The following is a 27,419-nucleotide window of genomic DNA, read 5'->3' on the forward strand; positions in this document are numbered from 1 at the left end:
ACCCTCCAAGAAGAGGACAGGGGAGGGCACGGCCAGGCCAAGAAGAGACTCAACCACCACCACAGCCCAAAATGACAAGTGCCGTTTATTACAGTTACACAAATGGGCCTAGCCACAGGCTCGGCGCCATCCCAGGGATGAGCAGAGATGAGCAGTCACGGACCCCTTCCCCACCCTTCTCCCCACACCCCCCCTCCCCAGTCACGTCCAGTCACACGCTCCAGGCAGAAAGTCCCAGTATTGAACACAGAGCACAGGTGCCCTTCGCTTGGCGGTGCATCGCTCTGCGTCACGACGGCCCCCCGCCTGGAACGGCCAACAGAGCGGCTGGAAAGGTCAAATTAAATAGGCAAGCACAGGGGCTCCCAGGAGGGCTCGGCCGGGGGCCTCGGGTCCTAGCAAATGTGTGAGGGGAGGTCCGTCCAAGGTGTCTGAGAGGCAGGCCGCCGGGGGGCCAGTGGTGTCCACCGAGGCTGGGCTGAGCCACCACAGCCTCTCCAGCCGATGAGGAGACAGTGCTTCGAGCTTGGCAACACAGAAATTTCTATCAGGCCTTCTATAACCTTGGCTGAACCTGCTGACCTTCAGAAGAATTTTAGCAAAGACAAAAAAAAAAAAAAAACGAAAAGCAAACCAACCAGAGGGACTCCGATCCCAGAATCTCATCTCTTGGGAAAGATAAAGGCACAGAGTTCTTGGCCAAGTTTTCCCAATATCATCTCTGTTTAGAGAAAGAGCTGGTCACGTCCACACGACCAGCACAGACAGAAGCAGCAAAGGGCAGGAGAGTTTGCGTGACTACTTTATATTAAAGTTTATTACATTTGGAAAATCTACTGTACAGGGAAAAACCCATTGGATTAAGTAGAGTTTTGCCAAAAGCAAAAGACTATCACTCTTTGGAACATTCCTGATTCCAGCCCAGGGCAGGGCCACCGGAGCGAACTGAAGGTGAACCTGGTCCTGCGTGGAATGGCTCCGTGCCAGGTGTGTGCCCAGGCCCCTCACGTCACCTTCTGGAAGAAAATGTCCCCCAGAGACATTTTCTGGGGCACCCAAGGCAGGGCTCGGTCCACGGGAGACTCTCTGGGCCCACTGCCCCGTCTCCCGCCCCACAGTCCTCTCTCCTTGGTCCCTGGCCAGAGGTGCCAGGATTCCATTCTCCCATAGCTCCTCGGCTTTACAGCAGCCTGGCCACGGCGGCGGCCCCATGGCCACGGCCACGGGCACCGCTGCTCCAGCGGCGACTGCCCGTGGGCAGCCGGGATCAGCCAGCCCAGCCCCGGGGCCACCCGGCAGGCCTTCCATACCCTGTTGCACACATGAGTGACAAACTCAGAGACAACACACAAACTAGGCCTATATGTTGGCTTCCAGATTTGGTTCTCCTAGTTTAAAAACAAAACAAACAAACAAACAAAAAAAAAACAAGTCTGAACCCTGATGCTGTCTCCTCGCTGTAGATTAGAAGACGGGGGTAACCTAATCAATTTACTTACCTTACCTCAGGAGTAACAAAGTCTACTGGGCTACGAACAGAGAAACTAGAGGAAACATGTGCAAAAACAAGTTGGTATCTAAAGGAGACCCCCCACCCCCCACCCCCCCGCAAAACAATGTGAATCCGATGGAGCTCTGAACGCCTCTCCCCGCCCCTCGGGGATGGAAACGCCCCCAGATCAGGGGTCTCCGCCAGCAAGTGCGACAGATGTGCCAGCCCCCAGCCAGCGGCCCCATCCAGGGCCAAAGCTGCAGGGTCCCCTTCCCCTCCAGATTTGGGCCTGGGGAGGGGCTGCTCCAGGTTGGAGAAACGGAGTCAGGAGATGCCAGGTGCTGGCTGTGGTGGAAGGGTCACGCGCGAGAAAGCCCCTGCGCCCAAGTGTTCAGGCAGAAGTCAGAGAAGCAGCGTCGAGAGCCCCCAGTGCGCCCCGGGGGTCCGCGGGCAGGGCGCTGGGGGGCTGCCATGGAGGCAGGGCCTGCAGTTCTTCATGGAAGAGGCAAGCGGGGGCCTAGCAAGTGGCAGGGGGAGGAGGGGCATGGTCCCCGTCAAGCATAGAACTCCTCCTGCTTGCTGGGCTTCTGGTAGGCTCCACCGTTGGCTTGTTTTGGCTCCTCCAAGGAGTAGCTGCCCTCGTCCTTCTTCTTCATCCGGTACAGCATGAAACCCACCAGGCACACGGCAAAGATGAGCCCCACGAGGCCTCCAGCGATGACTCCTGTGCGGGGCAGGGAGGCCGGCTCAGCGTGGGGCTCCCGGGGTTAAGCAGCAGTCTCCCCCCACACCAGGCGGGGCCCCCAAGGCGGCCGTGGTCAGCCCCCGCTCCAGAGACAAATACAGCCCCCCTCCCGCCCACTCGAGAGACACTCACCTCCCAGCACTTCCTTCCTGTCCAGGAGGCCCTGTGAGGCCTCGTGGTCCACTGGGGGCTGATTGCGCTGGTCAGGCTCCACCGCCGTCCCGGCCATGTTCTCCCCAGACAGGTCGAAGGTGAAGTCCTACGGGGCGGAGGGGGGGGGGGCAGGGACGGTCTCAGGCTGGGGTGGGCCTCTGCCAGCAGCAGCATCCAGTTTTATTTCCAAACCCAGAAGCAGCTTGGGCCTCCCTGGTCACCACCGCCACCAGCTCAGACGCACCTAACACAGATCTCCTGGACCCCCAAAGCCAGGCACCTCTCATCCTATCACACCAGGCCCTGGACTGTGGCAGAGATATCACATCAAGTGATACAAGGCACATGTATTTATATGAAAACAGATAGGGGGACACCTGGGTGGCTCAGTCGGTTAAGTGTCTGCCTTCGGCTCAGGTCATGATCTCAGGGTCCTGGGATCGAACCCCGCATCGCGCTCCCTGCTCCGCGGGGAGCCTGCTTCTCCCTCTCTCTGCGCCTGCCCCCCCACTTGCATGTGCCTGCGCACTCTCTCTCTCTGACAAATGAAAACCTTTAAAAGAAAAGAAATACACTCATTTTAATGTAAAGTGTAAAATTACCATGACTATAAGATAGAAAGTTAGACCAGGTAGAACTTTTATACTTGCTTGCTTAAGTTTGGGAAGCCCTCTTGCAGGCGATCTTGAAGAACTTTTTTTTTTTTCAAGATTTTATTTATTTGACAGAGAGAGAGCACAAGCAGGGGGAGCAGCAGGCAGAGGGAGAAGCAGACTCCCCCCTCAGCAAGGAGCCCAACACCGGACTCAATGCCAGGACCCTGGGATCATGACCTGAGCAGAAGATGAGCAGAAGGCAGACGCTCAACCGACTGAGCCACCCAGGCGCCCTTGAAGGACTCTTTTGCTCTGGTCTCTTATTTAGTCTGCCCTGCTCTGGGCTCGGCCCTGGAGGCAGGGGGAAGGTGGGACCTCGTGACCCTGTGTTCATGGTGGGGGATGCGGCGTGCTTACAGGACACGGGGTTCGGTGTGCCCAATGACCGAGCCGGTGCCCCTCAGCGCCAGGCACTATGCTTTCCCAGGCAGCGGCAGCTACCCCGAGTGGAAGGAAACATAGACGACTGCAGCAGGGGGCCCTCACCTGCTCCCCAGAGCCCTCCCCTACTGGGAGCTGAGTGGAGACTCCATCTTCCGTGGCCCTCTCGGTGGCAGAAGGACCTCTGGCCTCCACACTGGGAGTGTGAGGGTCAAGCTGGCTGGGTCCCGCCGGAGCCGAGGGCTCATGGTGCCCAGGCTGCATGTCCCTGTGGGGATGGGAGGTGGCCGGGCCCTGGGCCGTGGTGGCTCTCGCTGTCGATGGCCGATGAGTGGTTGGGTGCGGAGTGGTCTCACTGGGTGGGTGGGCGGCCTCCTTCTCCTGGTCGGTGAAGCCAGGCTCCACCTCGGCCACGAACACTGCCTCTCCCTCCCCGGGTGCCTCTCCCGTGGGCAGGTCGGAGGTGGAGGTGGTGGTGCTGCCTGCACTGGTGGGCTCTGGAGCTGTGGGCACGGCCGTCAGAAGCGCCACGTCCTTCCAGGCGGACGGGGTCTGCTGTGACAAGGTGATATCTTGCAGAGCACCTGGAGGCCCAGAAGCAGAGCTTGTTGGAGCGGGGAAGGCCCAGAACATCTAGATGGGCCAAGCTCATGCAGTGAGCAAGGCCTGCACGAAGACCTGCACTCTGCTCCCGGGCCAGCATTGCAAACTCTTTCGTGCGAAGCTGTTTCCCCAGGGGACAACTAGAGGCGGCGAAACTCCGCTTTGGAAAACGGACGAAGAAAGTTGCCCTTTGCTGCTGCACGTGCCTGGGGAGAGCGTGGTCTCGGGAGCCAAGACACAGCAAGGCCGTCTGGGAAGGAACATTCCCAGTAGCTGCTGAAGCCCGCTCCCTGGGTGGGGGCATTCTCGGGAGCCCGAATGCCTTGTCCCCGGTACACACACCTCTCCGGCCCCCTCCCTGTTCACCTGCCCTCCCCCCAGCAAGGCCCAGCACACCCAAGACAGAGGCCGTGTCCTACCTTCCAGCTCCCAGGCCCCTATCTCAGCCACTTTCCCCTCGGATGGTCAGAACCCTCTTCCAAAATCCTGCTCAAGAGCACCTCCTCTGGGAGGCCTCCCTGATCACCTCCCACTCAAGGACTTCACTCCCCCAGGGAAAGGGGAAATAGGAGAAGATAAGGGAACATTTATGGAAGATCTACACCCCACCCGGCTCTGTGTTACCTTACAGCTCCCAACAATCTTATGATGTCAAGATATATTCCCATTTTACAGATGAAGAAATAGAGGCCCAGAGAAGTCCACCTTTCCAAAGTTTGCCTGGGGAGTTAGTAGAATATGAGCCCGTCTTTCTGCAGTGGACAGCCCCCGGGGCCCCCTGAAACCACAACATTCACTCCCCAACCCATACATGCCCTCTTCTCGCAGCGTGGGCCCATTCTCTTTCCTACCGTTACCCTCCAGACCCAGCCAGGGGGCCTGCCTGACTGCCATCTTGGGGGAGGCCCTCATGTCAGCTCACCTGCACCAGAGCCGGAGAAGTTGTCAGAGTCATCCCCAGAGCCATCCTGATCTTCGGGGGGCACATTTGTGGCCACAATTTGCTGGAAAAGGATCAGAAAAGGGTATGAGGGGAGGCTTGGCCAAGGCCCTGCTACTCTGGGGCCCCTGTCCTAGACAGCTGGGTGAGCTCCCCCACCACACACACACAGCACAGTGAATAAACCTGTGTGTGTGGCTCCGGGACCCCCAGCTTGGGGCAGCCCTCTGGTCCCCCACATACCCCCAAATGCTATGATGACACAGCCCTGCACCAGGTGGTGGGGGTGCAAAAACACACCAGAGGGGGCAGGGCTCTTGCCCCAAGACATTCAGTCTGGTAAGGGAGCCCCAGACCTCTTAGAAGAGCAGCAGAAGACGCCATTACTGGGAACAGAGACTGTGGCCGCAATGGGACCCTGTCAGCTCACCCGACACTGAAAATCAGGTCCTAGGGCCATTGGCCAGGGAGCTTCAGGATCCAAGACTGGGGTTTTCTAGAGCCCCAGGAACAATCCCCCAGTGACCTGACTCCAGAGAGGAGCTCTCCAGGCACGCTGGGCACCAGGGTACAGACATCAAGGGCCCCACAGGGGGAGAGGTCAGGGATGGGCGAGGGACATGCCCACACAGGACAGCCCAGGCCTGACCACCGTGTTCCTTCCCATACCTGGCCTGTTATCTCATCCACAGGAAGGACTGGGCCCAGGCCCCCTTGGGGAAGGAAGGACAGAGTGCCCATTAGGCTGGGGACAAATGAGACTGACCTCGAAGAGACCCTGCACTCAGGAGGCACCGACAAACGGTCTAGGGGCCTGATAGCGACCTGTGTGCAAACGGCTGTCCCAGAACCCTGCCTGCCCGGTGCAGCTTGGAGCGGCTGCAGAGGCCAGAGGCGGGAGCTGCACCTGCCAAACTAGTGAGCTGGCCCGGGAGGAGGCAAGTCTCAGCACACACAGCCGAGCAGGCTACACAGAAGCCTGCAGCAGGGCGATGTGGGGGTGTGGAGGGCTCCCCAATGCTAGTTCCAGAACGTCAGTTGAATTGAAGACCCAAGAGCCAAGTGGCAGGAACCGTAGCGATGAGTGTCCTGTTCGGCAACAAGTGAGTTCGTGACACACCCATCTCTAGAAGGCCCGGATGTCAGGGGCCCAAACAAAACACGAACAAAGAGAGCAACATAGCTCAGAGCACACGGGGTTAGAGACCCCTGACCTTGGCCACTTACTAGCTGAGTGGCCCTGGGGACAACACTTAACCTCTTAAGGCCTCAGTCTCTCCATCTGTAAAATGGGGACAGTAGTAATATCTCCGTTCCAGGCCTGTTGCAAAAACTCCCTGAGGTTATGCACCGACAGCAGCTGCTGCGGTAACTCGGGGAGTGAGAGCTGCTCAGCATGGGTAACGGGCTTCGGGTGCCTGCTGGGAAGAGGTGGGATGGAGGTGGTGGGGTTTCAAGGAGAGGCAGGACGGAGCCAGGTCACAGGAGACCCAAGGCTGGGCTCCAGGGTGTGAGGCCTCCTCAGCCCAAGAGGCCTCACTGGGTCCTGGCCACAGGCCACGGAGTTTCACTCGAGTGGAGCAGAGCAGGGAGGGGACAGACAAGACCTCTGGGCTCGTGAGGCTGCCTGGGGCAGAGCTGGACCAGGTGGAGGCTCCGCATCCAGGGGCTCAGGTCAGAGGGAAGCTTCCGACGCGTGTGGAAACCACCAGGCTAGAAATACCACTGAGCTTCCTCTGAAAGTACAAAACCCAAACGCTACCTCTCCCCCTACCCCCAGGAAAAAGGTTCTGGCCCCAGAAGGGCCCGTCTGGGCTCTCGTGGCCCATGCACATGAACTGGCTTCGTCCCTGTCCTCCCCCTGCACCTCAGGCCACATCCTGCCTACACTGTACCCAGGCGGTGCTTCCAACACCTGTCCCGTCTCCACAGAGCTTCGAAGCTGCCCCTCACCTCCCCCAAGCCTGTGTACCCTTCAGACGCAAAGAATACTGCTCACCAGGCAGGCAGAGAGTGGGGACCCCCCACCCCAACACACTCCCATCCCAGGCCCACAGGGCATCTTGGCAGGGGGCGGGGTGGGGAGACACAGGCATTCAGGGGACACCCACCCACCCACACTCCCTGAGATCCCACTTCCCCTCACCCAGTGCTTCTGCCCGCCCTCACCGTTCCCAAGGAGGCCCTAGGAGATGAGCAGAGCACCTCCCCCAATGCACTGCCTCCGTCCGTTGGTCCCTTGGAGAGGATGCTCAACACGGAGCAGGTCAGGGCTCCAGCCAGAGCAGCCTCCGCGGCACCGACCTGAGAGCCAAATCCTCCAGAAGCAGCCAGAGTCTGGGGCCCAGGCCCTATTTCACAGGTGAGGGGAGGCAGACACCGAGGAGGCCCAGCCTCTCACCTACCCCGAGAAGCCCCAACAGGTTAGCAGTTTCCCAAGAATGGGGCCTCTTTCATCACCAGATAAGACTGTGAATCTGCCCAGTCCCTAAAAACAATTTGTTCCCTCACCTCTGCTCAGCTTATCCCTGTGCGATCTTGTTTACACAACAAGCTCTTAAGCAAACGCTTTCTCTGCTGAAACCAGCTCCCTGGCCTCGGGGCAGCCCCTCCCCTCTCAGGGCTGGGTCTCCAGCCAGAGAAGGGCTGCAGTGACCTCCAGATCCCCTCCGGCCTGAACCTTAGTGAGGGAGGGCCTCAACTCCCTGGGGAGGAAATCAGCAGAAACTGCTGAGTCTGAACTTGAATCACTAGTACCAGATGACTGGCATTGTGGGGTGAGACTTCCGGTTTCACTTAGGCAGCTGTGCTAAGAGCCTGTGGTCAGCTGCCCCCACGGCCTCCTGCAGGGCTCTCCGCAGCCTTGCCTCTGCCCTGGGTCCCTCGGAGACCACCACGTGGCCACAGCTCAGGGCTGCTTGGGGACAGGTTGGCCCAGCGTGGAACCTACTTCAAGCAGCCTGGGAAGGTAGAGGCAGGCCAGTTCACACCTTGAATGGGGCTCTTTAACCTCTGCAGAGTCCCAGAAGCTCAGCTTTTCATCTAACACCCCAAACCCTTATAGTAAGATCTAAACATTTGCACATTCGGTTTGCTCAAAGTAAGGGCCAATTTGCCGCAGAGCCTTTAGGAACCCACCGGCCTAAAGGGCCAAAGCCTGGTTTGGCTCCAGCGGAGGGCGGGGGTCGTGGGGCAGACACATGGAGGCTGGGGGACAGGGAGTATGAGATAAGCTTAGCCCATCTCCATCTCGGCCACACCCGAGCTGCGTGGGAAGGACTGAGCGAGGGGACCCGGGGCCGGGGCTCCAGCAGAGCAGGGAAGAAACTGTGAGAAACTGAGGCATTCTCGCACACTGGAAGCACTTTCTATCCCTTTCCACCTTTACCCTTCTATTTGAGGCAGGCAGGCCTGAGATTAGCATCTGGCACAGATGAGGAACTGAGACAGACAAGGTGAGGGACTTGCCCAAGGCCACGGGGCGTGGGTGCACGTGCTCCCCTCACCTACCTAGCTCCCATCCCCAGCTCCGAAAGACCCCCTGGCTGACCCATCTGGTTTAAGGTGCCTGTCTGTGCTTCCGCAGCACATGCGCAAAGACACCAATCTTGTTGACGCAGCCGCCGGCCCCAGAGCCCCGGGATGAGAGTGTCGCAGAGAAAGAATTCCTGCCTCCTACCCCAGCAGCTGAGGGGACCGAGGTGCCAGCCCCCACCTCACAGCTGCCGAGGGCTGGGAGTCTGCATCGGGCTGCTGCCGGCCATTCCCAAGAACAGATCGGGAGCCTGTGGGCAGAGGGCCGGCGGAGGAGCCTCAAGGAGGCAGAGCCTCGAGCCAAGCCCAGCAAGCTCCCACCCTGCACTGGCCATAGACAGGGCCACTCTCCTGGGCAACCTCCATCCGAGCAGCCCCCTCACGCTGGCTGGCCGAGAGGCCCGAGGCCGTGTGGCAGCATCCCTCCCAGACATCTCGGGGACAAGAGCTCCATGGTAGGGTCACAAGTCAGGATAGTGAGGGGACATTTCAGAGAGGTTCAGTTGAGGATGGCAGACCCAGGGGCTTCTAACTCCGGACTAAGGGAAGAGGCTGCCTGTCCACCTGCTTCCTAGACTCTTGCCACCCCATCAGCTGCAGCCAACAGGTCCAAAGACCTGTGGTTTCCAACCTACACCCTGAGTCACTCACCGTGTGTCACCTGCTGCCTGACTTAAGTGATGGGTAAAGCACGGATCGTTTAGAAAGCATTACTGAGTTCACAGGACTGTGTTACTCTCTCAACCAACACACTGCTAAAAGTACGATATCGTGTAAGGAGGTCACAGACTGATAATAAACAGGGTCCTTGACATCAAAACTCAGGGGATCACCACCTAGGGGCTTTGGAGAGAAAAGACATGGTCTGGTCTGGTCCTGGCAAGCTCCCAGGGCACACAGCCAGGAACCCCACTTCAGGCTTCCAAAAGGGTGGCTGGGGCACAGAGGGTGACTTTCCAGGGGACACTGAGGCTGGGCCTTGAAACCCCCCAGGCAGACCTGGAGAGAATAAGACAATGCTCAGCCCCAAGTCACTAGCCTCGGCAACACTGGGAACCTCAGGAGTGTGGCAGGCTTACACGTCCAGCAGGGAGGAAGGTTTAGGTATCTGTTGATCGTTATTTGTCCCAGTGGGACGACAAAGCCTGGGCTGCTGTGGTAGGAGACAAGTCACTGAATCCACAGCCCTCCTAGTCTAGAGGAAAGCCAAAGATAAAGGGGCTGGCCACAGCTTTTCCTAAGCAGCCAGCCTTGGTGCTGGCTCTAGGGCTGTTGACCAGAGGGGCCCTCAAGCTGCTCCAGGAGCCCAGCTGTGGGGTCAAAAGGCAGGTGGGCCCCAAAGACATGCCAGGACAAATACCTATCATTCCCACCCACTGAGATCCCACGAGGCAGCAGACATTCTCAGGAGGGTTAAGAGATTCATATTTTCTTTAGAAATTTTTACACCCTCAGTTTCTTGGTCAGATCTGTGGAACTAAGGGAAATAGGTTGATTCCCTGCCCCAACACATACACACACCCCTAGAGTTCATAACTCTTGGGGCCTGAGGACTCAGAACGCAGGCTTTACCCCCACCTATGCATCAAGATGCCAAACTGACCAAAGGGGACATTCAAACCATCGCCTTTGCCCAGGCCAGGGGCTCTCTTCCTCAGGGTCCCTGTAAATCTCCAGGAGACAATCAGATATGAAGTCTTCTGCGCTCCATCCCTGAGGCTGATTGAGTGGGTCTGGGGCAAAGGCGTTGAAAAAAGCCCCCGATCCTGTAGGTGGGATGCAGACTATACTTGGAGAACACTCATCTGGACAGGAAAACATCTAGCCCGGAGTTGCCCAGAAGCTGGGCGCTGGGGGAGGCAAACCCCTACAAAGGTCCCAAGACCCTCACTCAGGTCGTGTTCAAGAAGAGGTACCAAATAGCAACAGAGCCCCATAAACAAGCCCTAGTGGCAAAGGGATCCAAGATGGCTCTGGAACATTCTCTGCATTTCTGATGCATCCACTCTGCAAACAATACACCACAGCGCCTGCCTGGTCTGCAAAAGAGCCTCACCGGGGAGCAGAGGAAACCCTGACCTTCCAGAGGCATGGGCCCTCCAACTGCTAGCAACAAGCAGCAGGGTACAAAGCTGAGCCTCCGTCCAGCCTGCCCTGCCTGCCCAGGGCTGCAGGACCTCCATGGTATCTCAGGCCTGAGGCACTGACCTGGCAGCAGGAGCGGGGTAGGGGAACAGGGGCTGCAGAGCCTCACTGCAGTCTTCCTGGGGCATCTGCCTGCCCTACGGGGGCGGTGGGGGGGGGGGATGGGGGGGGGGGCGGGGGGGGGAGGGGGGGGGGGGAGGGGAGAGAATGTTGCAGAACACGCAGCCCCACCCTGCGGCTCACCCAACACCCTAGCACCCTAAGGCAGTGGAGTTTGTGACTGCTTTCCTCGTCTGGGGCACCGTTTGACCCCCCCCTCCTTTAGCCCTGGCTAACATGGCCTAAGCAGGGACCCAAGGAGCCAGGCAGGTCAAACCCAAAGCATCCTGGATCCAGGGTCTCAGGGAAAGGACCCGAGCCAGAGCTGGCGGGGCAAAGAGCCTGAGCAGGGTGGCTGTCCCGGGGCACGTCTAGTTCTGCTCCCTTGCCAGGGGACCTGCGCAGCAATCTGCCTCTCTCAGACAACAGAAGGGGCTTGGCTAAAGTACCCGAAACTCCCTCAGTGCTCTGACGGGCTAGGTTGGCATGTGGGAGCAGCAGCCCCAACTCCTTGTCAGTGGGGCCGGAGCAGTACAGGGGTGTCACGGTGGCCGCAGACAGCCACGCGGGGTAGAGGGAGGGGCAGGACTACAGGCCAGGGCCCAGGAAGACACGGGGCTCCCTCCTGCCCCAGGCTACCCGAGTGGTGGCAGATAAATCCCTTTTTCTCCGGAGGCTTCTTTCCTAACTTGGGAGCTGCCAGGGAGACGTGCTTACGACACCGAGAGGCACCGATCTCCCAGCTTTGGCCTCAAGACCCTGAAATCTCTCCCACTGAAGACACTCCCAGGAGGCGGGGGCCCCACCAGTGCCTCGGAGCCACCTCAGCATTTCCGGCCTGACAGGCACAGTGATTTATCAGCTCAGTGTCTCTCTACCAGAACCCAGTCAAGCTGGGACTCGCAGAGGGCGTGATGGGCCTGGCCCGGGGCACAGCAGCTGGGTGACAGGGGACTTATCCTGCCCTCACCCTGAGCAGCCATGAGGACCCCAGGGCCCCCAACCCCCATCAGCACTTCCACTGGGAGGAGCACCTTTCAGGGTACCACCCTCCCCCATCTTCACACACACAACCCACCTGAGCTGTCCCCACACTGCCAGTCGGACACAGGCCTCACCGTGTGGGTGACTCCAGGACAGGGACGGGGTGCAGGGCGGCATCCATACCAGGCTCAAAAGCCCCTCCGCAGTAGCATCTCCCACCACACTAAATGTTGGCCTTTCCAGATGGGAAACCTGAGGTCAAGGTTGCAGAGCCCTTGGCCCTGGCCCATTCTGCCTATGTCAAGTACCCAGAGAGGGCAAGGCTGCCTTGAGGGAGGGAGGATCCTGGCAGCCAGGGCCAGGCCCGATGCCCAAGCCAGGTCAGGGCTGCCACCAGCACCCCCATACCCACCCCTCCCCAGAGCTGGCGCCCGCCTCACAGCCCACGTGCCGGGACTCGTCTCAGAACGGGCCCAACTGAGGGCTGGGTGTGGGGCCGCAGAGCTGGAAGACCAGTTCCTCAGCTTCCACCCCCCACACCCCCACCCGCGAGCGCCCTGGGCTGGGCACTGAGCAAGGCTGTGCAGCCTGGTCCGGCCAGCCTTTGTGGCCAGGGCTGCCCTGGGAGCCAGATAAGGGCTGGCCAGGGGAAAGTGACCAAACCCAACACCAGGAAAACCTGGTTGTCGCCTGGGCTCTGTTCCCAACTACTGGATGACCTTGGAAAAGATACCATTTCCAGTTCCCCATCTGTCCAATGAGTGACGGCAATGGGGCTCCTAGTTCCCAGTCTATGGCTGGGAAGTCAAGGCCGGGCCTTGAGGGGCAGCCAGGTGCAGCGGCCACAGCAGACGCCCCCCCTCCAAGGGGTGCACCACAAACACGGTGCTCGGTGGGGGGAGGACCCACCGTGGCTAGTGGGGAGAAGGGCTCTTGATCACAGGGACTGGGGGTCATTGCTCTCAGCTTCCCAAGAAGGGTTATGGCCTAGGCAGGATGCTGGAGATGTTCTAAATCAGTGGGACTCTGGGATGGCAACTGGCAAACCCAAGAGGACAGAGGGAGCAGCTGAGGCCTCCAGAGCCTTGTCCCTCCCCAGCCCTGGCTATCCCAATAAGACAGCTAAGACCAGAAGCTCAGTGCAGGGTTCCCCAGAGCCCTCCCAGGGGCCCCTTGCACTCCTCTCTAGCTGACTAACCTCCAGATTCCACCAGGCTTGGGGGCCTGACACCTCTGGCACATGGGCTTCTAGAGACACCCTCCCCCTGCTCTGTCTAAATAAAGTATCCTCAAGTTTCACAGAAGCAGAAACTTGTAGCTTTTGACACACCTGCAACCAGTCAGGGTTCCAGCTGTGTATGCAGGGAGGGTGAGCTCTTCATCACCCAAATTTACCCAATCGATGTCCCTGCAGTTGCAGCGTATCCCCATTAAAATGCCTCTGGGAAGGCTAGCTGGTGCTAGTCACTCTCACTAGAGTATAAAGCAGCTCTATACAGGGGAGGGGCTCAGGGTTCTGGAAGTGGGGCACTGTGGGTGGGTAGGAGCTATGGAGGATGGGAAAGGATTACAAAAGAGAGGCTGGGCGATGCCAAGAGCAAATTTTTTAACCTGTGTCAGAATATGGTTGCCAGCCAACCCCATACCCAAGAAAGACTAACTTCCCTTTGTTCCCACTTTGGAGCTACAGATGTACAGGGCTTCTCCTCCCACATGCAGAAGAACGGGCTAGCCCGGGAACCTGCCTCTGGGATAAAGTACAATTCAGACTGATTAGGCACTGAGGCTGCTAGAAGCCCAGACAAAGACACAGGAAGGGCAGAGTGTCGTTGAAGGAGTCCCCTGGGGGTACCATGGCAGAGTGAAACTGGGAGTTTGGGGCCTAAAGCAGCTGAAGGGAGACTGTGGATGCAGCCCCAGGTCTTAGGAGCTCAGAGGCACCCAGGAGGGGGAGAGTAGCCCTAACTCCATGCCCAGGGTTCAGGGATAAGTCAGGGGTGCAGGAAGAACCTCAGGCTTTAACCTGGGCTGGGGCTTACTCGAAAAACAGAAATACCCAAATTAGGCCCTAGGGAAAAAAAATTAGTTATCACAGTGAATATTTATTGTATACTCTGTGCCAGGCACTAATCTAAGCACTTTAGCTGAATTAATTAATCCTCACAATAACCTTAGATTCAAGGACCATATCCATCCTCCAGATAAAGAAACCGAGGCAAAGCGGACAAGATGTTAGTCCCAGGGCACACAGTCAATCAAGTGCCAAGGAGAGGGCTTGCAACCAGGCAATCCAGCAGGCGCGCCGCCAGCCACCCTTCGGTGAGGACCACGTGGCTCTCCTACCCTCAGGAAGAGCCTCATTTCCATGGGAGGTGGCAAAGGCGAAAGTGCAGAAGGAAGGACCACAGAAGTGGGGCCCTCCCTCCACCCCAACATCCTGCAGCCCAGCCCAGCTCCTTCTCCTGGGCGACCTTCAGTCTGCAGTTTTGGGGACAAGCCACTGTCACCCCTGCCCCAGTCTGCTCAGCTGGCCTGAGCCCCTGCCCAGGGGCCCTGGTGTCCGGCCTCCTCCCACCGCCCACCAGCCCAGCCCACACCTCCTCGGGGTCAGGAGCTGGCCCCTGGCAGAGGCTCAGGCAGAGGCGAGCGGAGTCTGGCCTGCCAGTGAAGGTTCCAATTTCTGAGAAGGGGCAAAAGCCCTGTTTTCGGACCCTATGATATCAGCACACTGGAGTAAGACCAGCCAGCCACTCACATGAAGTGACGACATGCCCAGGCCAGGTCTGTACTCCTTCCCCCAGTCACAGCCACCAGGGGCTCTCCCCAGGGGACCCCCTACACAGAGTCAGCCCCCAAGCTCCCCCAGACTTACTCCTCTGAGCCCAGGCAAGGCAGAGGCTCTCACTCATGCCACATACATTACTTCCTGGGATCTTGTCCAAAGCCCTCTGAGGCAGACAAAAACCCCCAACTTACAGAAGAGGAAACTGAGGCTTAGGGGCAGGTGAAGAAACATGCCTGAGGTACCCCCTAGGTAACTCCATGTCCGGTGCTCTTCCCAGCCTCCACAGGACACCTCTCCCTGCTCCAGTCCCCGGGGACACTCACCTATACCCACTAGCCCACCAGTTATAGATCCCACCTGGCCTGCCCGGCCCCACAGCTTCAGGACCCCAGAACCTACTCCAAAAGTAGGCAGACCTAAGCAATCAGACTCAGGCTGTTGCCGTCACACTGGGAGGAAAGGTGGACCAGGGTGTCCCCTGGATGCCCAGCCCCTGGGTAGGGGTCTCGAAGAATGGCCCTGTTTTGCAGCGGGTTGGGGTGGGGGGGTTAGTGAAGTCACAGGTTCTCTGCTCCTCACACAATTGCCAAGACCAGGACCCAGACCTCAGGGCCTTCCCAGGACCTTACAACAACCAGGATGACCCCAGGAAAACGTGGCAACTATGCTCCTCCCCCAGACCCCCAGAGTGCCTGTGGGAGGCAGGTAGAGGACACAGGGGCAGAGTCTGAGAAGCTCCCTTTGCCGAGGTGTGCCCATTCTCCTAGCCTGGCCCACTGCCAGCTGGGAGGTCCTGCTGCCCCGACAGTCCCTGCACGGCACCCTGGAGGAGGTGCTGTCCCCACAGACGGCAGCACCGCGCCCCAGCAGTTCTCTCTGGGAGAAGGCGGAGTGACGTCAGCCTCTGCCACAGTCTCAGAGGTTCCCAAAACACCCGCAGCCTGCGGCCCTGCGAGCCCAAACCTGATCACATATCCGTCGGGGACACTCCCCAGAGATGGGACTCCAAGGCCCCAGACCGTCTCCCGGGCAGCAGGGATGCTGACAAGCCACGGGGAGAAGAGCCAGTGCTGCCGACACAGTCCAGGCCCCAAGCAGGCAGGCGAGGCCCCGGGCACCAGCGGCCACCATGGTGCAGGTGGCCTGGAAACAGCAGTCCTCGAGTCCCCCAGGGCCATGCTGGGTCTGGGGCAGACAAGCGCACCTTGGCCCTGCAGAAGGTCCCTCCTCGCCTCCCCACATTCCACCCACCCAGGCCCAGGGGACCCCAACGAGGGCCGGCATGGACACAGAAAGTGCCAGGCAGCCCTAAGTGGGAAAGACGGTGAATTCAACATCGTTGTGGCGGGACAGGTCTCTTTAACACCGCTGGAGATCCGCGGTGCCCATGGACACTCCCAGAGCAGGACTGGCCACTCCCACTGCCCCCATCAGGGCACCACCTCCCCAGATACTTCCCACGGCCAGAAAATGACCTGCGAGCTGAGGTCTGAGCTCCTGATTAGAAACTGCTGAGGGATTCTGGGATGAACCCTGTCTCAGTGAATGACCTTTACTGTCCCGGCCCCTCTGGCCTGTCTGCACAGGCCAACCCTCCTGTCTGGTCCCAGTCACAGCCACCCTCCCTTGCATGTGCCCCCGGACCAGGCGTGGACTGCTCCCCACCTGCACAGGGCTACGTACACGGCAGGTGCCCAGGCTCTGGGCTTTAGACCTGGTCAAGCCAGGGAGGGCTCAGGCCCCTCAAGGAGTGAGGCAGCCGAAGCGGAGGGAGGTCCTGCCCAGATGCTCACCAGTCCTGTGACGCAACAGGACATCACGAACACCCCAAGGCAGGATGGTCACCTTGGTTTCTTTGCCCCCTCCCCCCCATTTCACAGATGGGCTCACTGAGGCCAAGACAGGCCCTGGCACAAAGCCACTCAGCAGCAAAGAGGAGGGGCTGGGGCTGGAGGCCATGCAACAGAGCCTTAGTCAGCCCCGCTGGGCTGCTCCCCACCCCATGCCTGGCACTAGTGGGCTCACGGTCAAGACTGGTTGGGCCAGTCCCCATGACTGTAGGCCTGGCACTGTGACTCAGCTGACAAGCGGAGCGGTGAACATGCCCGCCTGCCCCACTGCCCCAACCTGCCCGACATGGCTTCCGTTCCTGCTGCTGAGCGGTCTGGACCCGGGGCACGTGGCCAGGATGCCTGGGTGTGTGCAGAGAGCCAAGCCTGACCTTGCCCAGGGTCCCCTGTCCACTTTTGGTTCCCACACTGAGCTCTAAGTCCCCCTCCTCCAAGCAGCCCGCCCTGCCCTCTGCCCCCACAGGTGACTCCTCAGGCAGTGAGTGTCCCTTCAAGGCCCCAGAAGAATAACAGCAGAGGATCCTAAGCCCCTGCCAAGTCCCCCACTGCCACCTTCACCCTCCCCAGGACAAGGTCTCTCTGCAACCACGTGGCCATCAGAGCTGAAGAAGGGGACGGAGACACCCTGAGCAGATGGGGGAACTGAGGCACAGAGAGGCAAAGACCTGCGCAGGCCAGTCAGGGGCGAGGGCGGGACTCCTAGGAAGGACAGGTGTCCTGGCCGCCCTTCTCTGTAGGAAGAACTCCCAAAGACTTCTAACGCCCGCGATGGAGGAGCGTCAGAGCTGCAGCTGAAGAGGGAAAAGTCCACCGGAAAAGGAGAGAGAGAGAAGAGCACTTGCTGGCTTCTGAAGAGGAAGCTGCAGACAGGTGGGAACCAGGTGCCCCCCGAAACAGACCAGCAGGAAGGCCCAATAGGGAAACAGAGTCAGGACCCCCCAAGCAAAGCTCAGGTGTAGTTGCAACCCACGCTGCGGGTCCACCACACACACAGAGAGAGAGAGAGAGAGAGAGAGAGAGAGAGAGAGAGAGAGTCTGGTGAGGCTGCACCCCTCAGGTGAGTCACGAGGCCAGAGGAGAAGTAGCCTCTACATATGAGCAGGCAGCCCTCGGAGCCACAAACAAACGCCAGGAGGAAAGAGACCCCCAAGGAGCTCCAGAGGCAGAAAGGGGTGCATCTGGAAGCCTCCAAGTTCATGAGTCACAGGAACCACTGGGCAGACAACAGAGTGGAGGAGTAGGTCCAGCCACCAGCCTTCCACTCTTCTGACCCCGTGGCCCCAAGCCCCAAGGATGCCCACTGCGCTCCCCTCCCCCATAAGCCTGCCTCCACGCACCTGTGCCCCTCCAGACCCCCTGGCTCCTCAAACCTGCACAGCAGGACAGGAAGCTGGACGCTTTCCAGAGGAAGCTTAGCGCACCTTCCCTCAGGCCACCCCCCCATCACCGGCTCACTCCTCTGGGCCCCAGAGCACTGAGCTGACTAGGTTCCCCTGTCTCAGGCCCAGAAATACAGGGGATCTTCTAGAGCCTACTCCCCACCCAATGTAAGCTTCGTGAGGACAGGCCGAAGCAGTGCCATCAGCCTCCCAGAGGCTGTATGGGACGCTCCTGTGTCTCCTGGATTGGAAGTCACACAGTTACTGAGGTGACCCGGGCGCAGGTCTTGCCTTTGGGGCCTCAAACGGGCCTCCCTTGTGTTGAGCGATACGTGCCTGCCCTCCCTCGGCACCATCAGGGCACTCCCGGCCGGCTCAGAGGGAGGTTCCAGAAGGCACACTCCCATCTAAAGCCCCACGTCTGCTGGAGCAGCTGAGAGAGAAATGACACCGTGCTGAGTCTGTTCCAGGAGCAGGATCCTGGCGCCAAAGGCCTTCTTTCCACAGACTCCCTTAATCCCGTTCCTTCTCTCTAGACACACTTAGGCAAGCCCGCGGGGTGGGGGCGGCGGCGGGGGACGGGGGGGGGGGGGGCTTTCAACCCAAGCCTCCAAAATGGGTTGTTGAAAAGAAGGAAGAAATCAGGAAATCGTTTGTTCTGTAAAGCTAGCAGGGTTCCAGGACTAGAAATCACTGAATGCCCAGTTCGCACAGGGTTGCTCCTACGGCAAGAGTGAGAGCGGGAGGGGGCCAGCAGGGGAACCCAGCACGAGCGCCAGGAGTCCTGGGTATCTGGTCATCTGGCTGGTACCACGGTGCCTGCCTCCCAAGCTTAAAAACGGTTCTACCAATTCCGAAAATGTCTCCCCCATGCCTAAGACGAAAGTCAAGGGAGACTGCTGCCCGGGGGACACTCACCCCATCAGGCCACTTTGCACCAAGCCAAGGACATATGGCCCCTGCACTGGCATCAGACCTGGGAGCATGTCCTACCCTCCTCTCATGGGTCCCACTGTTTCCTGACCTAGGCTCTGTCCCTGAACCATCAGGTGAACCCAACCCAAGCCGAGGATGCTAGCCAATGCTCAGGCCAGCTCAGCCCGGCCCACTGCCCCCTCCCCATCCAAAACATGCACACCCATGGTTCTCTGGGATGGAACAGCAAAGACCCACAGGGCCTCACAAGTTTCAGGCAGCCTCCTATACTGGGCTTCGCTGCGGAGACTTGAGAGTCCATCAATTCATTCATGCCATACACATATGCCCCCACACAGGTACAAATCCTGGTTCTTCCACATCGGCCCCTTAGAGGGGCTCACCGCTATAGGCCTCAACCACAAAAGGAGGGCAAAGACATATCTCATAAAGGTTTGGGGTAAAGATGAAATAAGAATGTAAGGAAAGCCCCGAGCGCTCGACAGCAGGCACTCAATCAAAGGGACCTGTAATTCTATCGTTAGCTCCCTTTTTCTCTGGCACTTTCACTTCCGAACACCTTCAAGCGCTCATTATGAAATGAATATGCAAATGACAGAAAGAGGACAAGGAAAACAGGTACGGTGTCCGCTTTTCAGAGGACATCAAGACTTGGCCGTGAAGTGACTCACTCAAGATTACATGGTAAATCAGTGGCAGGGTTGAGACTCGGTCCTGGGCCTCTGCTTAATCCAAAGCGGTTTCTGGCCTGCCCAACAGTATGGGTGCACTAAGAAAGATGCACTTCGATCCAAATAAAACATGGTGAAGAGATGGAGACGGGACCCATGCTGAGAACGAGGGCCCTTCCAGTTAAGATTTATAGCAACTTAGCCTCACCAGGTCCAGGCTACCTGTGACTAGAGTGAGTCACTTACAACTCAAGCCAGATGGAGGAACTCAGAACACGGGGGTCATCAGGTGCCTCCTCCCAGAGGTCGTTTACACCTGTTCCCCGAGGGAGCCTGTACGCACTTCCCTTGACAGCCTGTTATTCTGGGTACCATCGGGGATACTGCAGAGGTCCCAGCTGGGTCCACAAAGGCACAAACTGCACTTGTCACAGATCATGAACATTACTCACAAGCGAAACTCTCACTCAGCACTGAAAACTCACGTCTCAGAAATCGTTCTCACAAATCTGATTAGTGTCTTAGCTGCTGGAGAAAAGTGCAAGTTAGAACTGAGCAGAAAAGCTGCTTGCTACACTTCGGCCCACAGCTATCAGAGCTGGAGGGAAAAAAAGAGCAAGCCAGAATTCAAAACGTACCGACCCGGGGGCACCATGCACAAGGGGCAAAGTGGTCTTTGTAGTTCAACAGACCCAGGAGTTTAAGTGCCTAACGCAGCACAGTGACAACCGTGAGGACCCCGGCATCCCCAGATTAGATTATGCTTCAGAGTCTTCTGTTAATAAAGAAAGGAAAAGAAATACTGCAGAGTCCTGCCCAAAGTAAGAATACTTTTGAGGTTAATATGGATTCTTAGCTCACTAAGAAAACCTGGATACCAAGGATACCTCATTCCCAAGGGATTTCAGAATCCAAAATTCTGCAGTAGGAAACAGTCCTCTATAAAATACTACAAAATTCAAGCTTTTCACTAATTCTTTCCAGGCCTCTCTTCTCTCTCATCCCTCTCCCCACCAGCCTCGGTTAATAAGGTTTTACTGGAACCCACCATGAGCCACAGGTAGAGACTTAAGCCAGCTCCACCCTCCTGGTGGAGCTGAAGCCAGGAGTGACATCACCTCGAGAAGGCTCCGAGCCCAGGAGGAGGAGGAGGCAGTTAGTGCCTCCCCCACCCCCCACCCACTCGGCCAGGCCTTTGGGAAATGTCTCTACTAGCCCCCATAATTAGGGCAAAAAAAGATTTTATGCCTTTCAAGAAAGAGAAAAGGGAAAGAGAGCAAAACAGCAAATAACTATTCCAGAACAAGCAATTTTTCTGACTTGGAATAAACAAAAGACCACGGGAAACACACACACACACAGAAACCTTTTTAGACAAACCTGTTCTTGTCTCTTGGGAGTGGTTTCAAGCAACCTTCTGCCCTAGCAGGCTTCCTTTGCCCATTCAAAGTCAGGTGCCCAGGATCACGCCCTACCTCACTGGTCCCCAGGGGGGCTCTGACCTGCTTCCCACTGGGACCAAAGTGAACCCTGAGAGAGGACCAGATTTCTGCAACCTGTAGACACCTCCTCCTATTTCGGGCAAACCCCATTGCCTTATTTCTTTTAGGAAGGGGGGAGGGGAGGGTACTTTATGCCACTTTATGTCCCCACTTTTAACCCAACATGGACACCCACTGTAAGAGGGAAAAGGCAGGGCCGGGAAAGAGAAAACAAACTACACTTCATAAAAAAAAAAAAAAGGAAAACCTGAGCTCCAAGCCAAGGTCTGACTCCAAAGCTTAGTGCTTTCAGGCTCCACTCAGCCACCCCCTCCAGGAAGCCCTTCCACCACCATATTCTAATGAGACTCCCTCCTTCCTCCTTTCCCCCTTGAGACCCAACCGCCTCCCAGTCCTGTCTCCCTCTGTAATGTGTCAAAGTTTCTAGGCAAGATATAATGCCTCCTACTGCAGCATCTAACCTTACCCAGTACACAGGAAACCCTGGGAAACACGGGCTACAGAGAACCTCCCATCCCATCTGCCTCTGCCCTGTCAACAGGCACGCTGGGATGCCAGCCCATGAGAATGCCAGCCTCCACCAAGGCGGGCAAAAGAACCACCACCCGCACTTCTCCTGATTCTGCTGGAACTAGGTGGAGAACCCCACCTCAGCAGTCTCTGCTGAGGCCCAATCTTGGGCCTGGAGAGAGTGCAGCAGTCAGGTAAGGCCACATAGGCCACGGCAGTAAGCCACACACCTCCACTCTCTTCTCCGGCGTATTAACTACGATTCGAGGCACAATCTGAGTCCCACAGAAGCTGCAACCCTAAAGAGAAAAGCCAGAGGGGCGCCTGGGTGGCTCAGTCGTTAAGCGTCTGCCTTCCACTGGGGTCATGGTCCCAGGGTCCTGGGATCGAGCCCCACATAAGGCTCCCCACTCCACGGGAAGCCTGCTTCTCCCTCTCCCACTCCCCCTGCTTGTGTTCCCTCTCTCACTGTGTCTCTCTCTGTCAAATAAAATGTTTAAAAAAAAAAAAAAAAAGAGACCAGATGCCAACTTCTTGGACCTGAAAGCCAGGACTGCACTGGAGATGGAGCTCAGAAATCCTATCAGTCCCCATGGCTCGCCCAGATTTGGCACCCTCCGCCCCCCACCTCCAACTCATCAGCAATTCAAGAGGCATCAGGGACCCTGTTCTGGACTTCAAAATACTTCCAGACACAACAGTCGCCTGTAAAGCAGGGAGGGCACTTCACAGAAGAGCCTGGAAAACACCTCACCTGAGCCAGGCCCTATAAACTACCCCACAGCTCTCAATACCTGGTAGGTTCTATTATTGCAGACGGACTGCTTCCAGACGGTCGGCATTGCTGAGACTTGTGCAGATGCCACATTATCAGGGGGAGACCCGGCACCTTCCCCCGACCCCCGGCCGCGATTCTTCTCTGCCCACGTGCCTCCCTAACCAAGAGCTAGGGAAGTCGAGCGGTCCAGATGTGGTGGCGAGAGACCGCCACTTCCGGAAGGCGAAGAGCCCCCTCGCTCCGTCCGCACCTCCCCTCTCCAGCCCCGGGGATGGCCGACCCAGCCCGCGGGGAGGGCCCCGGGACTCTGGCAGCGGGCGTGGGGGCTGGGGGTGGACGTGGACACCCGGCGGCCAGCGCTGACACCTGGCGGCCGCCCAGGTCCCGCCCGGCCCACGGCAGGGCCGGCGCTGCGGGGCGGTTCCCAGGAAAGGGTTACAGGGGCCGAGAACAAAGCGCCCCATTGGGGAAGGCGGGCTAGCGGACGGCGGCGGGGGCGGGAGATCACTTTCTGGGGGCCCTCGGGATGCTCTTTGTCGGCCAAGTCCCTCTTTAAAGGGGGACCCACCCCTCGCCAAAGGTGGACGCTGGAGTCCTACCCAAAGGCCTCCTCCCCCAGCCATGGGCTCCGCATTTGTCCCTCTTTCCCCCCGGCTCCACTGGGCGGGCCAAGGGACCCGCCTTCCCTCCGCGCGGCTCCAGCACAAAGCCAGGCCGGGGGAGGGGAAGAGCCATTCCGGGGTCCACTCGCGTGGAAGCCGCAGCCCGCGCCGGCCGTGCCCCGCCCCGCACGCGCCCCTTCGCGGGCAGCACAACTTCAGCAGCCCCAAAGTTGGGTTCCTACGGGGCTCCGGTGTTCGGGGGCCAACTTCCCGGAACCTCCCGCTGCCAGCTCGGCACGGCTCCCTTAGGGCAGCCGACACGAAGCCGAGGGCCCCACCTCCGCCGCCCACCGCGACCCCCGCGCAGCCCTGGCCCGAGCTCCTCTGCCAACGCGCCGGCCCCGCTGCTCCCAAACTTGCCTCCGCCGAAGGGGCCGGGCGCCCGGGCTCGGCGCGTCTGCTTTAAATTAGGGTCTGCGGGCGGGGCGTTGTGGCCGCGATCACTGCATCTTCCCGGGTCTCCGGCGGGGACCCCGGCCGCTGCGGTGCCTGGGGTGACCGGAGGGGAGCCGGCGACCCCGGGCGCCGCCGCAGGCTGGCGGGCTCCGACGCATGTGGAGCGGGTTCACAAAATTGAGCGCGGGGCCCCGGCGCAGGCTCCTCTCCGTGGGGCGCCCGCGCCCCCGGCCCTTAGCGGCGGAACCAGCGCGGCGCCCACCGACGGCGGAAGCAATCGAGGCGGGAGCCCTGGTTCCGCGGTCACGGTCCCCGGCCCGCCGGGCTAGCGCGGGAAGGCAAGTCCCCGCTTCCCCTCCCCCTCCACGTGCCGCGGGCGGCATCGGCGGGTCTGCAAGCACCGGCTTCCCGCCGCTCCCTGCCCGGCCCCGGGCCGCACTCACCGGGAGAGCCGGCTGCAGGCGCAGCGCCAGCGCGCAGAACCAGAGCCAGAGCGCCACGCGCCTCATGCTGCCCGGACCGGCGGCGGGAGCGCGGCAGGCTGCGGGGATCGGGGCGGCGCCGCGCGGCACGGACTGCGCGGGGCTCCTGGCCGGCTCCGCCGGGTCGTTGCGCTCCGCACCCTCCGGCGATGCCCCGCGCGCAGCTGTCTACGGCGAGGGCTGCGGGACCCGCCGGCTGCAGTCCGCTCTCTACCGCTGGATTCCTCTCCGCTCGGCTCCGCTCGGCTCCGCTCGGCTCCCGCCCGCACCACTCCCGCCGAGCTCTGCCTTATCATAAACCCACAGGCCCTTAGTCCTTGCGAAAACTAGCCCCCCACCCCCAGCTCGCCAGGTCTCCCGGCCAGCCCCAGTCCCCACCCCCTAGGACCCCGCCCCCTGAGCCACCCAGCGCGGCCCCCTTGGAACGCCCCACCCCCGGTATCCTGGCCCCGCCCCCCAGCCCCGCCCCCTCTCGCCCCGCTGGGCAGAACCGCGCCTTCCTCCGGAGCAGTGGTCCCCACAGGCCGTTGTGCCCGGCGTTTCAGCTCTGCTGCTCCTGGATGGCGGGGTCCCGGGTGCACCCCCTTCCGCCCCGGCCCAGTATAGTGGGGCGCCGGCCGGGAGAGGGGCGGGGGGGGGCGGGCATCGCTCTTCGACTATGGGCGCCAGTCTGCAGCGCCCTCTGGGCGTGGGCACCGAGCGTCCTCCAGGTGCGTTAGACTCCCCAGATGCTGGCGGCGGGAACACTTTACAGGCTGTGCGGGAGCCTCGAGGTGATGGGGCCTTAAACCGATGGTGCCCTCCCCCCACTCCTCTCCTCCGGCTTCGGAAGGGATCCCTGCGTCCCCACTTCCCCAAGGACAGGTTCCCACATGCCCTCGCCTTCTGCCAGCACTCCAGAAAGTGCTGAAAACTTGGCGCCTTACTTTGAACAGCAGGACATGCTCAGGACTGGCTGTAAAAGGAAAAAACAAAAAAACCCAAAACGTTTTCTGTGTCTTTCTATAGAAGATTGCCCTCTCTCTTCATCCTCTGAGCTAAATGGAAAAATAAAGGGTTTTCTTCCCAGGTCGGACCTCCTCTGGCCTGCAGATCTGAGGAGAACCACTTGAGTTCCTGCCCCTTCGTGATTCCCTAAGAGGCCCCGCGCCCTAGTGTGTCCAACACCCATCAGGCACCTCTGTGCAAAAAGGCTATGGAAGGCCTGTGGGTGTAGCACAAATGGCCTTGAGAGAAAAGGGGAAGAACTGCCAGCCCTGCCTGCAATCTGGTAGGCGGTAGAGATGGTGCCAAATGACCTTCGTACCTGGACCTGGAGACCCAAGATGGCGTCTTCCTCACCCATCTTCTCCGGGCCAGTTGGCCTGAACTGGGAACCAAGAAGGTCTCCTGAAGTGTCTTGGCCTCTCAGCAGTCCCCCGAGTTTCTCTTTATATGATTTAAACACTCCTGGGTCTTGGTTATACAGGCAGGCCTGAACAATCGGCTGCGGGCCCCTGGGTTCTCCACCCACCCAGCAGGTGTGTCCAGAGCTATGCAGCCTCCTGCCTCCCCATCTCAGTCACACTCCCTGGTCAGAGCACTAAAACATGATGCCCCCTAACAGCACTCAGCCCTGTTTTTGTCCCTGCGCTGAATACCTGTGTGACCTTGGGCAGCTCCCCATTTTGGGGTCTGTTTCCCAAGATCTGTCTTTGGAGGATGATGATCCTCATCAGGGTCTTGGGGGCCTAATGTGGGGTCCCTGAGTGCCTTGGTATCATGGATCATCCAATAGCATGGCACCAGGCCGGGTCTCTCTGGGAACTCAGGGAGTCCTGGTGAGATAAAAAGCCCTTTTAGTAGAAAGGCCCTGTCTCCCGGGGGGGGGGGCTGGCTCCATGGGTCTGAAGTTCATGCTTTAGTCCTTTCAACCCAATGTGGAGGAAAAATAGGTCAGTTTGGAATCTTGCTTTTCCCTACTGCACAAAATAGAGAAAATTGGGGTGGGGCAGGGTGGGGGGCGGGGTTGATGGAGTCTTCAAAAATCACCAGTTTAGTGTTTCTTTCCAACAGCACATTTGCCCGAGGTCAATGTGGATTTCTTTGGGCAGACCAGCAAGAGAAGGGACCCAACAGAGGGCCCCCAAGGAGGCATGGACAGAAAGAAGGGAAGTAGAGGGTCAGGACTCACCTTTGGCCCAGCTGCCCCCTGGCCTGCTTGCTTCTCCTCCAGCCCAAAGTCAGCAAACTAGCTTTTTCCCTGAAAGCTGTCTCAGAGCTACAGGCCTTTGGAACGCCACAGTGACATCAGCCCATATGCACAGGTATGGCCATCCATCCCTGCTGTGAGTAGTACAGCAGCCTCCTGCCTTGGGGCCCACCCCCACCTCCTCCAAGACCTTCATAAATCATGCAACTGAAGTGTTAATATCTGGCTGAGCAGGGGGCCTCTAGCCTCCCATCTGGAGGTACCAAGGCAGGGTCCTCATCCTGATTTGTGTTGCTAACATGGATTATTAAATATGTTCAGGATCATCCCTGGTGAATCCCTAACTGCCTTAAATGTTTCTTCCTTTTCCCACTAAGAGAAAGAAAGTTCCAGAAAGGCAGGGCCAGCGTCTCCCCCACCCTATTTCTCTCATTCTTCCCCTGGGCACCCAGGACTTCATCATGGGAGAAACGCACACTGCTGCCGCCGGGGTATGTGGGGCCCTGGGTGCAGGGCTGCCCTTTGCTGCGGTAGGCGCCTGAACTGGCACAGGCAGCCTTAAGCAAGTGGACCTCTATCAACACTGAAAATGCATTTAGCCTTCCGCTTGGCGAGCTTACTCTTCCCAGGTGTTTTCACTAGTGTCCAAACAGACATGCCTAAATGTTCACGGGTAAAGCAAAAGTGAAATAAATGTGAGTATTCCCACCCTGTGGAAAAGTATACAACGCTTTTTATTTTTTAAAAAGGATTTTATTTAGGGCGCCTGGGTGGCTCAGTCGTTAGGCGTCTGCCTTCGGCTCAGGTCATGGTCCCAGGGTCCTGGGATCGGGCCCCGCGTCGGGCTCCCTGCTCCGTGGGAAGCCTGCTTCTCCCTCTCCCACTCCCCCTGCTTGTGTTCCCTCTCTCTGTCAAATAAATGGATAAAATCTTTAAAAAAAAAAAAGGGTAATCTTTATATGGTATGGCCACAATTTTTTTAAAACAAAAACGTGTGTAATGTACATTGACTATGTAAGTAAAAAAAATTTCCTCTAGGGGAGGAAAATGGGATGGGGACAGTGTAGGAGAATTTTTTTTAAGTTTACTCAGTTTTTTAATTTTAGATATATAGATCTATAGAGAGAGAGAGCATAGGTGGCTCAGTCGGTTAAGTGTCTGCCTTGGACTCAGGTCGTGATCCCAGGGCCCTGGGATCGAGTTCTGCATTAGGCTCCCTGCTCAGCAAGAAGTTTGCTTCTCCCTCAGCCTGCCGCTCCCCCTGCTTGTGCTCGCTCTCTCTCTGTCAAATAAATAAAATCTTTTTTTAATGGTAAATTTTACATTATGTATATTTTACAATAAAAAGGAATGCAAAAAAACTCCACCTCACTATCAATACCTACCCCCCAAAATAATAATAAACACCTATGCAACTACTACTGATTATCAACTCTTAACATGATCTTTTTTCTTTTATTATTTTTGTATGAAACGAATAATTATAGATTCCATTGAGTCTTCTCAATTTGTTTTGAGATTTATCCATGTTGGTACATGTGGCTC

At 58.4% G+C, this 27,419-nt stretch overlaps 1 protein-coding gene across 2 annotated transcripts; it reads right to left on the minus strand.

Moving 5' to 3' along the window:
- Positions 1–799: 799 nt before the first annotated feature.
- SDC1 (syndecan 1) lies at positions 800–24,020 on the minus strand. Of its 2 annotated transcripts, none has more exons than XM_025867790.2 (5): positions 23,645–24,020; positions 4,953–5,034; positions 3,533–4,011; positions 2,370–2,496; positions 800–2,216 (listed from the first exon to the last, which is right to left on the minus strand). In XM_025867790.2, the coding sequence occupies exons 1-5, from the start codon at positions 23,708–23,710 to the stop codon at positions 2,047–2,049; spliced, it is 924 nt and encodes a 307-aa protein (XP_025723575.1). In that variant the 5' UTR covers positions 23,711–24,020; the 3' UTR covers positions 800–2,046. The 2 variants fall into 2 exon arrangements, with proteins under 2 accessions (XP_025723575.1, XP_073753131.1); XM_073897030.1 differs by lacking the exon at positions 23,645–24,020 and adding an exon at positions 22,160–22,454.
- Positions 24,021–27,419: the final 3,399 nt, after the last annotated feature.

The sequence above is a fragment of the Callorhinus ursinus genome, unplaced genomic scaffold (genome assembly GCF_003265705.2).
Source record: "Callorhinus ursinus isolate GAN/ISIS: 27379988/994484 unplaced genomic scaffold, GSC_fseal_2.0 scaffold10, whole genome shotgun sequence".
NCBI classification, from domain to species: domain Eukaryota; kingdom Metazoa; phylum Chordata; class Mammalia; order Carnivora; family Otariidae; genus Callorhinus; species Callorhinus ursinus.